Source organism: Rhynchophorus ferrugineus, unplaced genomic scaffold (genome assembly GCF_030347505.1).
Source record: "Rhynchophorus ferrugineus isolate W39M unplaced genomic scaffold, kcgeb_rfMv2 rfM9, whole genome shotgun sequence".
Lineage (NCBI taxonomy): Eukaryota > Metazoa > Arthropoda > Insecta > Coleoptera > Curculionidae > Rhynchophorus > Rhynchophorus ferrugineus.
The window spans coordinates 17,020,271-17,032,652 of NW_027472588.1; the positions used below are offsets into that span (position 1 = coordinate 17,020,271).

The following is a 12,382-nucleotide window of genomic DNA, read 5'->3' on the forward strand; positions in this document are numbered from 1 at the left end:
AATTTATATACAATTGATACAATAATCGTGAGAACATCATTAAAATATAATATTATCACAAAAATATCCTTGTGGAAAATATATATAACCTATTAATATGTTAATTATATTGCTTAAAAATAGTTATTAATTAGTTAATTAGTTATTAAAATAGTTAGTTAATTAAAATATATATATAGTATATTACTTGCAAAATTATTAAATTTATTGTAACTATAGTCTATCCAAAGTACCTGTAAATATACGTCATGTAAATTTTCGCGATGTTGCCGCATCAACTCTGAGTATTTTTTTTATTTTGGCCCCCATATATCTAAACAAATATTCTGAAACAAAAATATTATCAAATATAATTTATATCATTGAGAGGAAAAACCTAATACCAACACACCAATTTGGGTTTATTAACAAGCATCCAACAATTGACCAAGTCCACAGAATAACAGATGTTATTGAAAAAGTCTACGAAAGTAAAAAAATATGCTCAGCTATATTTTTAGATGTAGCACAAGCCTTCTATAAGGTTTGGCATGAAGGCCTTGTACACAAACTACAGAAAATGTTACCAAAACAATACACCGAACTACTAAAATCGTACATAACAGCCAGAATGTTTAGAATTAAATAAGAAGAAGCTTACTCTACAATTAAAGATGCTAAAGCAGGTGTACCACAAGGAAGTGTACTGGAGCCAATGCTTTATCTGCTCTACACTTCTGATATACCACAAGTGGAGAATATTACGATGGCTACATTTGCTGATGATACTGCGATTATAGCTGTCGTAGACAATAGTGAAGAATCCACACGAAAATTATAACAATAGACAAGTGACAATATAAATAATTAGACAGATGCTTGGAAAATAAAAATTAACGAAAGTAAATCTGTGAATGTGGAGTTTACCTACAATCAGATCGTACAAGCAACAGTAACATTAAATAATACTGTCATTCCCACAGTCAGTCAAGAAATCAAGAGAATTGCAAGGAGGCATGAGGAAAGACTCCACTCTCATGAGAAAATTGAAGTATTGCAACTTTTATATACCACCAGAACAAGACACAGACTCAAAAGTATTAAACCATATGATCCTGTGTAGTGTTGTGTAGAGAGGTGCATATATTAAAAGATACAGCAGTGACATGTATAAAAATTATTTCACCAGAGACTGAGATAGGACCGATGGATCCTCTTAGTTATATACCTAGATTTAAGTTATCATAAGGACAAATAGTTGGTGAGTCGGAAACGACTAGTAACAATGTAATAATTAAATAATAAAAAACATATATTTTATTATAACATGATAGTACATCTAATGCATGTAATGTCGAGTAATTTTAAACTACAGTTAATTGTACAGCTACATCAGTTTATAGGTTAGAGTTGTTTTATAATATTTACTTTGAACTTTTTTCCACACAACCAATGAGATAGAGTTCTAGGCACGTTTTTTTATGTAGTAGTATCCCCTAGAGGCCCAATCCACCTAATTAACAATTTTATATGCAATTAATGTATTTTACTTCATTAGAGAGCATATTTACCTTTTTACATTTAGTTCTTGTTTCCTTCGATGGTGAGTTTCCTTGTCAAGTCATTTTGATATCACTTTATTTTTGTTTATTCTAAATAAAATTAATAACTGAATTATCCCTAATGCATTTAACATATTTACAAATTAGTTAGTATTCATCCTATCTTCATACATTCTAACTTAACGTTCATGTATAATTCTCAACAATTACACACATATCTATGCATATAAATCACACTCTAAAATATAACTTGCTAGAGTTATCGTATATTAATTTTATACTTACCTTTAATTATTTTTACTCTCATCACCCTGTCTTGGAAATTGTTAGCATTGAATCATAATCCCACATTCAAAAGGTTTAATTCAAGTGAAGAATTAAGCCATCAATTTCCAATATATCTATATTATATTGTTAATTCCTTCTTCAGGGTGTCTGATTGAGTTCATTCAAACCAAAGGTACTATTAACCTTTCCAATGAATTATTTAGTAAGTGTTATCATTAATAATACCTAATCAATTTTTACTCTAACGTTTACCTTCTTCCTTCAACTTTTAGTGTCTTAATCATTATGTCATTTTTATTATCATCTTGCAATAAGTGACCATTGGGTATATTGGTCCCTTTATGAAATATCAATGTCTCATTCAAATACTCAAATTGAAGTAATAGGTCTTCCTTGAGAATTAAATGTTAAAAGTTTACAGTATTCAATGTTTACCTCTCTAACCAATCATAAATGCAAGAGGGGCCTCCATTATCTCGTTCCTTTTAAAAGTAACTGATTAGAGACGCAATCTGTTCTGTCTGCGATTTTATCAAAACAATCAAAGCGTTAAAACAACTTTAACCAGATGGTTTATAACCTGTAGTTGTATAACGAATATTTTGAAGGATTTTGCAGACTTTTGACAACCGAACGACTTTTGCAGGCTCATTCGTTTACGTGTTCGAAGGTATTATACAGCATTGTATCTCTTTTTAACTAGAATAAAATGAGAAGGAAAATATTGTCTGATTCTAAAAGGAATTTGCAAATTGAGGCAGGCAATACAGTAAACATATTGATGACGTATATTCACAGCTACTTTGGATAGTATATATATAATATATATAATTAAGATTTATGCAGTCAATTAATATAGCGTCTCTAATTATAGTATAACGCAATTGAAAATAATAAATTCATTAAATAAGCCAAAGCTAGAAAAATCCACCATATTGGATTACTAGTTACGCTAAACAAAAACTTTTATTATTTGCCATAACCGTAACCAATTGCTCAACGTTGGCGCAAAATGCAAGAGGTAATTTTATTTAGTTGTTTCTCGGAAGGTGAACCAAAAGGTTTCTTTGTCTTCGCTGCTAACCCAATTCTTTTCAACCGCGTGTATAATAAACAATTTTAATTTTCATCAATATTTACGCCAGTATTCAATATTTCAACATTCTTTAGTTACGAGAAAAAAAATTATAAACATAATATTATTACTTGCTAAGCCGTACACAATTTTATAATATCTTTATTATAATTTTATTATTTTTCTGATTTATTTCCAAAACTATCCACTTTATTTTACAACATCTGTCTTTGTGATAATATTTCACAACAAGTAGTGATATATGCACTGAGTATATCATTGGGAATACCTCTAATATTTTATGCTAAGGCAAAATAATAGAAAAATATAAACTTCAAGAATATGTAATTTTGTTAAACTTGTTGTTGGGTTCTTGATCATGCGGATACTTTGTTAGCCTACTTACTGAACAAGTTCCAATCATATATAACATGGCAATTATAGTCCCTATTAAAAGTAGTGTTAGATATGTAGGCGGCTTGATAAATACACAATCAGATAACTGAAGCAAAATAAATTCATCTGTCCAATAAGATTTATTGGTTTAAGCATAAAGGATAACAATGAAGAACGTCTGTCAATTATCATTGACTTATTTTCTATGCTCTTTTTATATAGGAGTAAGAAGCAGCAAAATAATATAAAACGTGCTTTTCGTATATCCAGAAATTAGTATAGAACCAGATATTATATAAAGTGATAAAAATCAGATAAGTTTATATATATTTAACTATTCCAATTAATATGTTTCCAAATTACACATTTTTACAAATGGCAGAAAAACAATTTTAAGTAGCTATAATTTATATACAATTGATACAATAATCATGAGAACATCATTAATATATAATATTATCACAAAAATATCCTTGTGGAAAATCTATATAACCTATTAGTGTGTTAATTATTTTGCTTAAAAATAGTTATTTACAACCCTTTATTTACCACATAAATGTATTTTAATTAAACTTCGGCTTTTTAACTAATTTTGAAGGATATTGCAAGTATGTAATATATCATATGCAATAGTAATCTCCCATGATAGTTTTACTCATTCATTGGGGTTTCTTTGTTACCTTTATCTGTTTCTCAATTGAGTATATAATATTATCACGTTATGATAAAAATTATTAAATTATTTTAATTGTAAAATTATTAAATTTATTGTAACTATAGTCTATCCAAAGTAGCTGTAAATATCGTCTGTCAATTATCATTGACTTATTTTCTATGCTCTTTTTATATAGGAGTAAGAAGCAGCAAAATAATATAAAACGTGCTTTTCGTATATCCAGGTACATGTAAAATGGGGTTGTATATATCAATTTTGTATTATTAACATAACAACAGTGATACTGTGTAAGATTTAAATTAATCTTAGAAAAGGCACCTAACATATTATTTCAATAATATACTTTAATTCTTTGGTACCATTTCGATTTAGAAACTAAATAAACCATAGCTAAAATGAACATATTGTAATATATGTACTTTAAATTAACTGAATAGTGACTCAGTTTTTGTTATATTATATAATGTTAAAATGGAGCAAAGAATACGTAATAGATCAATGTCAAGCCAGTTTAAATAGTTTTAGTATATCTATATCTATATCTATATAGATATAGATATAGATATTATATATATATATATATATATATATATATATATATATATATATATATATATATATATATATATATATATATATATGAATAATATAATCTGAATTAGATAAAATGGAACAACAATAATATCATAAGTAGAACTACATCCTGATCAACAATCGTAGGAAAAATGGCAAAGGTTACAGGGTCGAGTAATGTCTATATATCGAACCGCTGACAATAGAATAAAGTATTGCCGAACCTGAAGACGTGGTAAAAAATAACAAGCGAAGATGAGGAAGAAGTCATGATGTGGGGTGTCCCGTTTCTAGGCCAGCGTGTTAAATTTTCTTTGGCGTGCTCATATACTTTCTCTCCTAATAACATTTGTTTATTATAGATTTTTAATGGTGGGCAATTAAATGAATTTACGCCATTGAGGCACCGATGATAGTTTAATCGCTACTTCGTTTTTATTTAGTTCCGTTTTTAATTCTAATTACTTTATATTAACGCAGCTATTTATAAGAGATATTATAATTAACATCAATTATAATATGATAAATATTAACATAACATCCAACTATCTCATAACGTTTCCTTTTAGGTACAAAAGATTCGCCTTGTAGCCTTTAATATTTGTAGACGCTTGTAGAACGTGTTTACGGCACATAGACGCGGAGACATCAACATCCGAATAGAACACGAACCCCAAATATCAACCAGACCATTATAATATAATAGCAAAAATACTACACGTGTTTAATATCTAGTTCTCACACTAATGAATAATTCCGCTGGCAATAATAACAATTCGCACGAGTAGTAGGCGGCGAGATGACGAGGAAACTGTATTGGAAAAGAGAAAGAAAGAAAGAAGAAAAAAGACAAACGGGTCCGATAAGCGCGCAAGCGGCTCGACGTAAAATTAGAGTAGGTCACGGAATGAGTTCATTAAATTCGCTTTCAGTTAACGGTGTTTTTTTTTCGGAATTGGAATCGCTATTTTGAGCGGCTAGTCGAATTTGGTGACGTATTGCTATGAGAATGGTCGCGCTGAAGGCAGCTTCGCTCGTTCTCCATTTCTATGTTTTATTTGTTTGTCTTTTATCGATATTGAACAGATGGTTTCCGTACGTGCGGACAATTCACTCTTATAAAATATTAACCCGAATAAATAAAGGAATCCAATCAGGTTTGCAAGAATAACAAAATTATACTTCATATCTAACAAATTAAATAGTTCAAAACATAAGGCGCCTGTTGATTTATTCTTGTTCTAATTATTAATTTAATTTATTTCGATTAAAAATAAGCACGAAAAAGTAAATCGAAAGAAATTCAAATATGTTTTTTAAAAATTTATAGAGAAAGTTTAATAAATTGAAAACAAGAAATTCGTCTTTATTATTCAAGTCACTGTTTCTGTGTTGATTATACGAGCAATTATCTGGCTTATCAGATCTCATTAATATAAATAATTGGCCCACTGAAAGGAGTTCTACCTCATATGTAAAAGTAGGATTATATTATATTTGATATTTCCATTAAAATTTTGTGTTATCAAAAGTGCTCTCGAAATAAAGCAAATCAACAAGCTTTCTAAGTAATATAACCCATAGCTTAAAGCTTTACTTATTGAGAAATCGACAAAAAGATAATTAGTTAGGCATATGGACATTTTCTATTTACACAGTCATTATGGCTAAAACATATCTCTGTCTAGGGCTATAGAAAAATGGCAGTCAACGAGGTCTACAATGGACTAAAGACTGGAAAATACAGTTTAATATCTTCAAATCTATCCAAATATGACAAAACCTAATTATATAATTTGACGGATACCCGATTCTTCACGCAGAATCAACAAAATATCAGTTAAAATGGAAACATCACGTTTTCATCAGAAAAAATGCAGAGCAGATCAGACTCAAAAACAAGCAACTGTACTGCTTAGTCGCAAGATGCTTCTAATTTGACCTAGAATGAAAGAGAATGTTTTATCGGTGAATTATAAAACCCATTGGGACTTATGAGGTTCAAATGTGCGGTTGCAATAAAGCATCAGAGCAACTAATAATCGAAGGATGACAAAAATATGTTTATTCACTACGTAACCAACGATTATGCTATAACCTCAAAATTGTATCCAAAAGGATCAGGCAAGATTACTAAATCACACCACCATAGGAGCAATACAACTGCTGGATAACACGCAGGAAATCAGAAGATGGACTCGAACCAATCCACTTGAACTTGTATAGCGTATAAATGTGTTATCTTAACGTATACATAATAATGTATCTATTCCAGACTCAACAGAACAATAGTATTAACCTAATTTTATAACTTAAAATTTTACTAGGCTAATACAAAATATAATAAAACTAGCGACCCGCCCCGGCTTCGCACGGGTGCAATGCTGATACTAAATTAAATACACTACAGAAAAAATATGAACGTTGTATATAAAAACATAGCGGCCCGCTCCGACTTTGCACGGGCATAAAATATATATGCCTATGTCACTCAATGAAAACATGATTAAAATCGATCCAGTATTTTTGGTTCATTCATTACTGCCCTTGGCCTGCACGCATTAAATTTGGAGTAAAACAATTCCTCTTCCCCTATACTTACTATGAAGATTTCCTGCTATCTTTGGAATATCTAAATTCATACAATTTTTATTACATTACACATTTTTAAACGCAAATTTTAAATTTGTAATATCTCCGAAAATATTTGTTTAATTTACATGCTGTAAGGAACCATATTGATCTATATTAATTGCACACTGTATTTAAGGTACTTAATTCGATAAGGATTAATGCCGTATTGCTTAAAATAGCTTCGTGAATAAGCCATTTTCTCACGTAAAAAGTAAACAATAAAAATGGTTAATGTGGGTTATCCCTAAAAGATAAACATATACCATCGCGGACTTTTTTGTAGACCTTTTTATGGTGTACAATACTGTAGTACATTAATTTGATCTAACTCGTAGGGTTAGGCAGCGTTAATTTACGACATCACGTTAGAAACCTCTAAAATTAGCAATGTTGCCTTAATATATTATGCATGTATTATACATATAAACCTTCCTCTTGAATCACTCTATCTATTGAAAAAAACCGCATCAAAATCCGTTGCGTAGTTTTAAAGATTTAAGCGCACATAGGGATATAGGGACAGAAAAGGCGACTTTGTTTTATACTATGTAATGATAATAAAATTAATCATATCAGATTACAAAATAGTGGAAACAAAAATTTTAATATTGAATCCTATTATTTTTTCTTTAATTTTTACAAATACTTTTTATCACTAAAGAACCCCATACATCATCACATTTTCACTCTCACTCACAATTTCAACTAGTTCTCGTTAATTTTCATTGAGAGAGAATTTTGGGGGGCTCAGGCTAGGAATGCCGAAAAAATATCGATATAGTTATATTTGTTAGCTGATATTTTTTTTAAATGTAAAGATATGTGTTAAACATAGAAAACCTTTTAATGATTTTTAATAAACCTTTGAAATTGTTATTTAATTTTAAATGTACATTTTAGTGCTTTATTTTAAAGGTTCATTATCGTTACTTTTTAAAATATTTAAAGAGTATCGATATTTTTTAGGCAATATACCAATATTTTTATACTTTCTTAAAAATATCGATATATATTTTGTAAAAGAGCGATATATTTCCTAGTTGTTCGTAGTTGTACAAAAATTCTGTATTTTTTCTCCGATATATCGATATATAGATATTCTTTTAAAAATGTCGAAATCGATATTTTTCTCGACGACCGACATCACTAGTTCGGGCACTGGAAATTGTATGCTATATGAGATTAGAATAGACGATAGAGTAAGGTTAGGATATTCAATGGGGTTTTTAGTGGCCTTCTACCTTTCGCCAAATCTTTGATCGTGCCAACTTAATTTCCCGTTTCTCATTTAACACATAAACATTTATTTATATAACAAACATATTTTTCTCGTAAGAATTGTTGAGGTCTTACACGTCTTTTGCAATTACCCCAAGCAATATACGGAGCCCAGGATTTGTATAAATATCGGAAAAGGTAGTTGAAATAAGGTAGGCTTCACAAGGTTTTTCACATACCTTGATAGAAAATCACACTGGTAACAAACTGTATCAGCATCATATTTGAAATTTCATATTTCATATTTAAAATCCTAGATTCTTTAAAAAGTTAGATCTGTAGATGCTGTGTGACAGTTACGTTTCCTATTTTTCACGGTATATTCGAAAATACTTGGTGGCGCAGTGGTAAAGTCGATGGGACGGTTCTCCTACTGTTGTGATAACCGCGGGTTCGAATCCTGCTAGGGCATGGTCGTAAATTTATGTTTGTGATTGTTTAAAATTTGTGAATGTTCTAGGCAAGAGTGTAAAATCCGGCAAGGAAAATGATCCCAGTCACGCCAGTAACCAGGCTGGGTAAGACCGGATGTCTTCTGGGATGATTTCTAAAGTTGGTCACTCGCCAGTAGGTAGGCTAGATAAACCCATAGTTGGTAAAAGGAGATTTTAATATATATATATAGACTGAAAGTTATGAAAATGATTAAGGAAATAAATTTAAAAATTGCCTGGGATGATTTCTAAAGTTGGTCACTCGCCAGTAGGTAGGCTTAATGCTAAGGACCGGTTCGGAGCCCACGTTAAACTTTAGGCCCAGTCCAGATACTATAACTGGAACTATATTTAAATTAAATTTTAAGGCAAACACTATAAATTTCTTGTAGAGCCGCATAATGCCTGACTTTTGAACTGAAAGTAATGAAAATGATTAATGAAATAAATTTAAAAATTGCCTTGCCATTGCTCTGATGTGACCTCGTAATTATAACTATTATACTAATATGGCTCTTTCTGTTACAGAAAATGATAAGGTGACCGCCGATAACAACCACAGCGTGTTCGGTATTCAAAATTCGTGGAATGAAAACAATGAAATATCCCAATATATCCGGATGCAATATGGCAGTCAGCGGCAGTAATTCAGTAGACGAAGTGGACTCGATTTTTACCTCACCGTGTTGGCAGAACTCCAACAGCGACTTCATCGACACGAACAAACTGATCCTCGACAACACAATCAGCAATCTCGGATCCGACAAACTCTTGCTCGATTCCTCCATCCAGGACCACGACACAGAGATCGAAACTAAATCGACGATGGAGGCGCTGGACAATCTTCTTTTGAGCTCGTCGCAGTCGATGAGCCTAGCCGAATTAAAACCATTACCGCCATTTACCGGTTACACGGCTAATCTGAGCATAAATGGGATCCAAGGTCATCATTACCATACGATATCGCAGAGAATTCCCGAAGAGAACAATAATTATAACAGTTACAACGAACAGAATATCGTGTCTAGTAGCACGTGTAATATTAGTGCGGATTCAGTGGACGAAGTGGTTAAACTTGGTTACGGTGATGGTGTGAACGCTGACTCTAGTGCAGTTAAGTTCGAAGATTGTGGACATCAGACGGTCGATTCGGCGACCGAAATCAAAACGGAAATATCCGAGTACGACATTCAGTCTATTGACGATATTGCCGCCATCATCAGCTCGGCGATAGCAGACACTACGGTTCCCAATAATAACAATACCGTCGAGGAAGACGATCCTAATGCGTCCAGGGACAGCTGGATGGATCTGGACGCGTGGATTAGCGGAGCATGCGGCGACCAACAGAAAAGCGTCGTTATCAACCATGAGGGTATATCTGAGTTCCTTGTTCCGAACAATAGTAATGAATACCCGAAATCTCAGGCCGTAGGAGAGTATAGCAACAAGGCCCAGTCATCTCAAAGCAGTTCGACATTGCAGAACTTATTGTCCCACGGGAATATGCCCTTGTTGCAGTACAGGTTACAAAACGGACCTCCTATAAAACAAGAAGCTCCGAGTTCGACTAACTACAATGCAGAACTGATCTCGACGTCCAGTCCACCGGCTAGTGTGGTATCCACAACCGATAATCTCCTTTTGACCGTTAACGGTCGATTTATGTCTCAATACAGCGTTCACAGTATTCATGACGACCACAGAATACGAAGTCCCGAATTGCTGGGTCAAAATTATCCTCACACAACTACCACGACGCCGAACTCGACGAAAAAATCGAGGAGCAGAGCCCAGAAGAAGCAGCAGGCGTCCAGTTCGACGGTGTTCTCCACCGATCAGACGCTGGGTTTGCTAGGGAAAGAGAAACCTGTTCATCGATGTGGCGTCTGCAATCGAGGCTTTTTGAATAAGAGCAACATCAAGGTCCATCTGAGGACTCACACAGGAGAGAAACCTTTCCGATGCGACACATGTGCAAAAGCATTCAGACAGAAAGCTCATTTACTGAAACACCAACAAATTCATAAACGAATTGGTCGAGATTGATCATAAAATTACAAAAAAAAAACATTTTCTTGAAAAATGACCTGCAAAAAAATTGACTTAAACTATTTTAAAATCCGTGCTTAAAACACTACAATATAATGCCTTCAACAATATTTCTTAACATCAACAGCATCCTAGAATTATTCTCAGATAAACATATAGAAATTTACGGATATAATAAAACTTTCGTATTTTTTTATATTTTTGTAATGCGTGTACACTATTAAAATACTGAAAATAATTCTATTAAGCAAAAGGAGACCCGGAAATGACCACCACAAGAAATTAAATTAAGATTTCATCTGATTAGAGACTAAAAGAAAATATTAACATTATTCGTTCCCAAAACAATGTTGCAATTCATCTTCACCTTTCTGGAGCTTACAAGGTTGAAGGTATTACAATTTTGGTTTCGTAATGATGGTGTTTCACTAAACGTGCTATATATAATGAATGTACCTCACTTGTATATTATATGATAAAACACTATTGAAGGATAATGTGCAATCGACTTGTATAAAAATATTTGGTGTAAACGCAAAATGAATCTCTTCATTCTGATCTGAACTTTCTTATTCATTTGAACATAATCTAACACGATACAAAGTAATATCAATAATGCTTGTTATAGTTAAATAATGCCATGGTCATGCCTTAATGAAATTGTTCATTGCTCTAAACTGCTCTGTAAGTTGCTCATTATAAAGACGGAGCCTTTAGTGCCTCAACATTTTTAAACTAATCTATTTATTTAAATTATTTCGTCTATAGTCCTTTACATATTTGTAATAAAGTAATTGATAGTTATTGTAAATTTAACGGTTTAGACATATCTCAGGTCACACATTTTTTTGTGATAAAACTACTACTTAATATTTAAGTAACGTATTTGTATTATTACAAATTACTGTAAAATCTTTAATTGATTCCAGTTGTTATTAGAGTTGCTGCATGCTGATTTTTTAAAACAAAACATAAAAAATCACGTATGCAACAATCTTAATAGCTAAGCGATTAAAATATTGTAATTTGCCGATGTAGGAACCATTCTACTCGAACAAAACTTCAATCGTAGATCTCAGAGCATGAAACAAGGAAACGTTATTCATTATCATAAATTGCCGTTTACCCTCACATTGCTTAGCTTCATGAAAAAATACCAACCAGCTAATTTATTTTTATATACATACATTTATATTTGTAGATAGTAATATCAATATATAGATATATATATATACATATATTTTAAGTACCTGAAATCGTATATAATAAAAAATCGCTAGAATTAGAAAATTTTTGTTTTGTCTATTTTCTAAGTATTTATTGTGTAACTGTATAAAATTGCCTCCTCATTTATCGATATTATAGTAATTTTATTCCTTCGCGACGAAAAAAACTGAAGCTGGTTGGTTAGCAACATTTTTTTCGTTCAATGTTT

The 12,382-nt window shown here is 31.7% G+C and overlaps 1 protein-coding gene across 1 annotated transcript in view; it reads left to right on the forward strand.

The window, feature by feature from the left end:
• The window catches only part of ich (zinc finger protein ichor), a 47,331-nt gene extending 36,262 nt beyond the window's left edge, over positions 1-11,069 (forward strand). The window contains exon 2 of the mRNA XM_076413408.1: positions 9,424-11,069. Coding sequence (XP_076269523.1) covers positions 9,484-10,944 — 1,461 coding nt within the window. The 5' untranslated portion in view covers positions 9,424-9,483 and the 3' untranslated portion in view covers positions 10,945-11,069. The remainder of the gene's footprint in view (positions 1-9,423) is intronic.
• Positions 11,070-12,382: the final 1,313 nt, after the last annotated feature.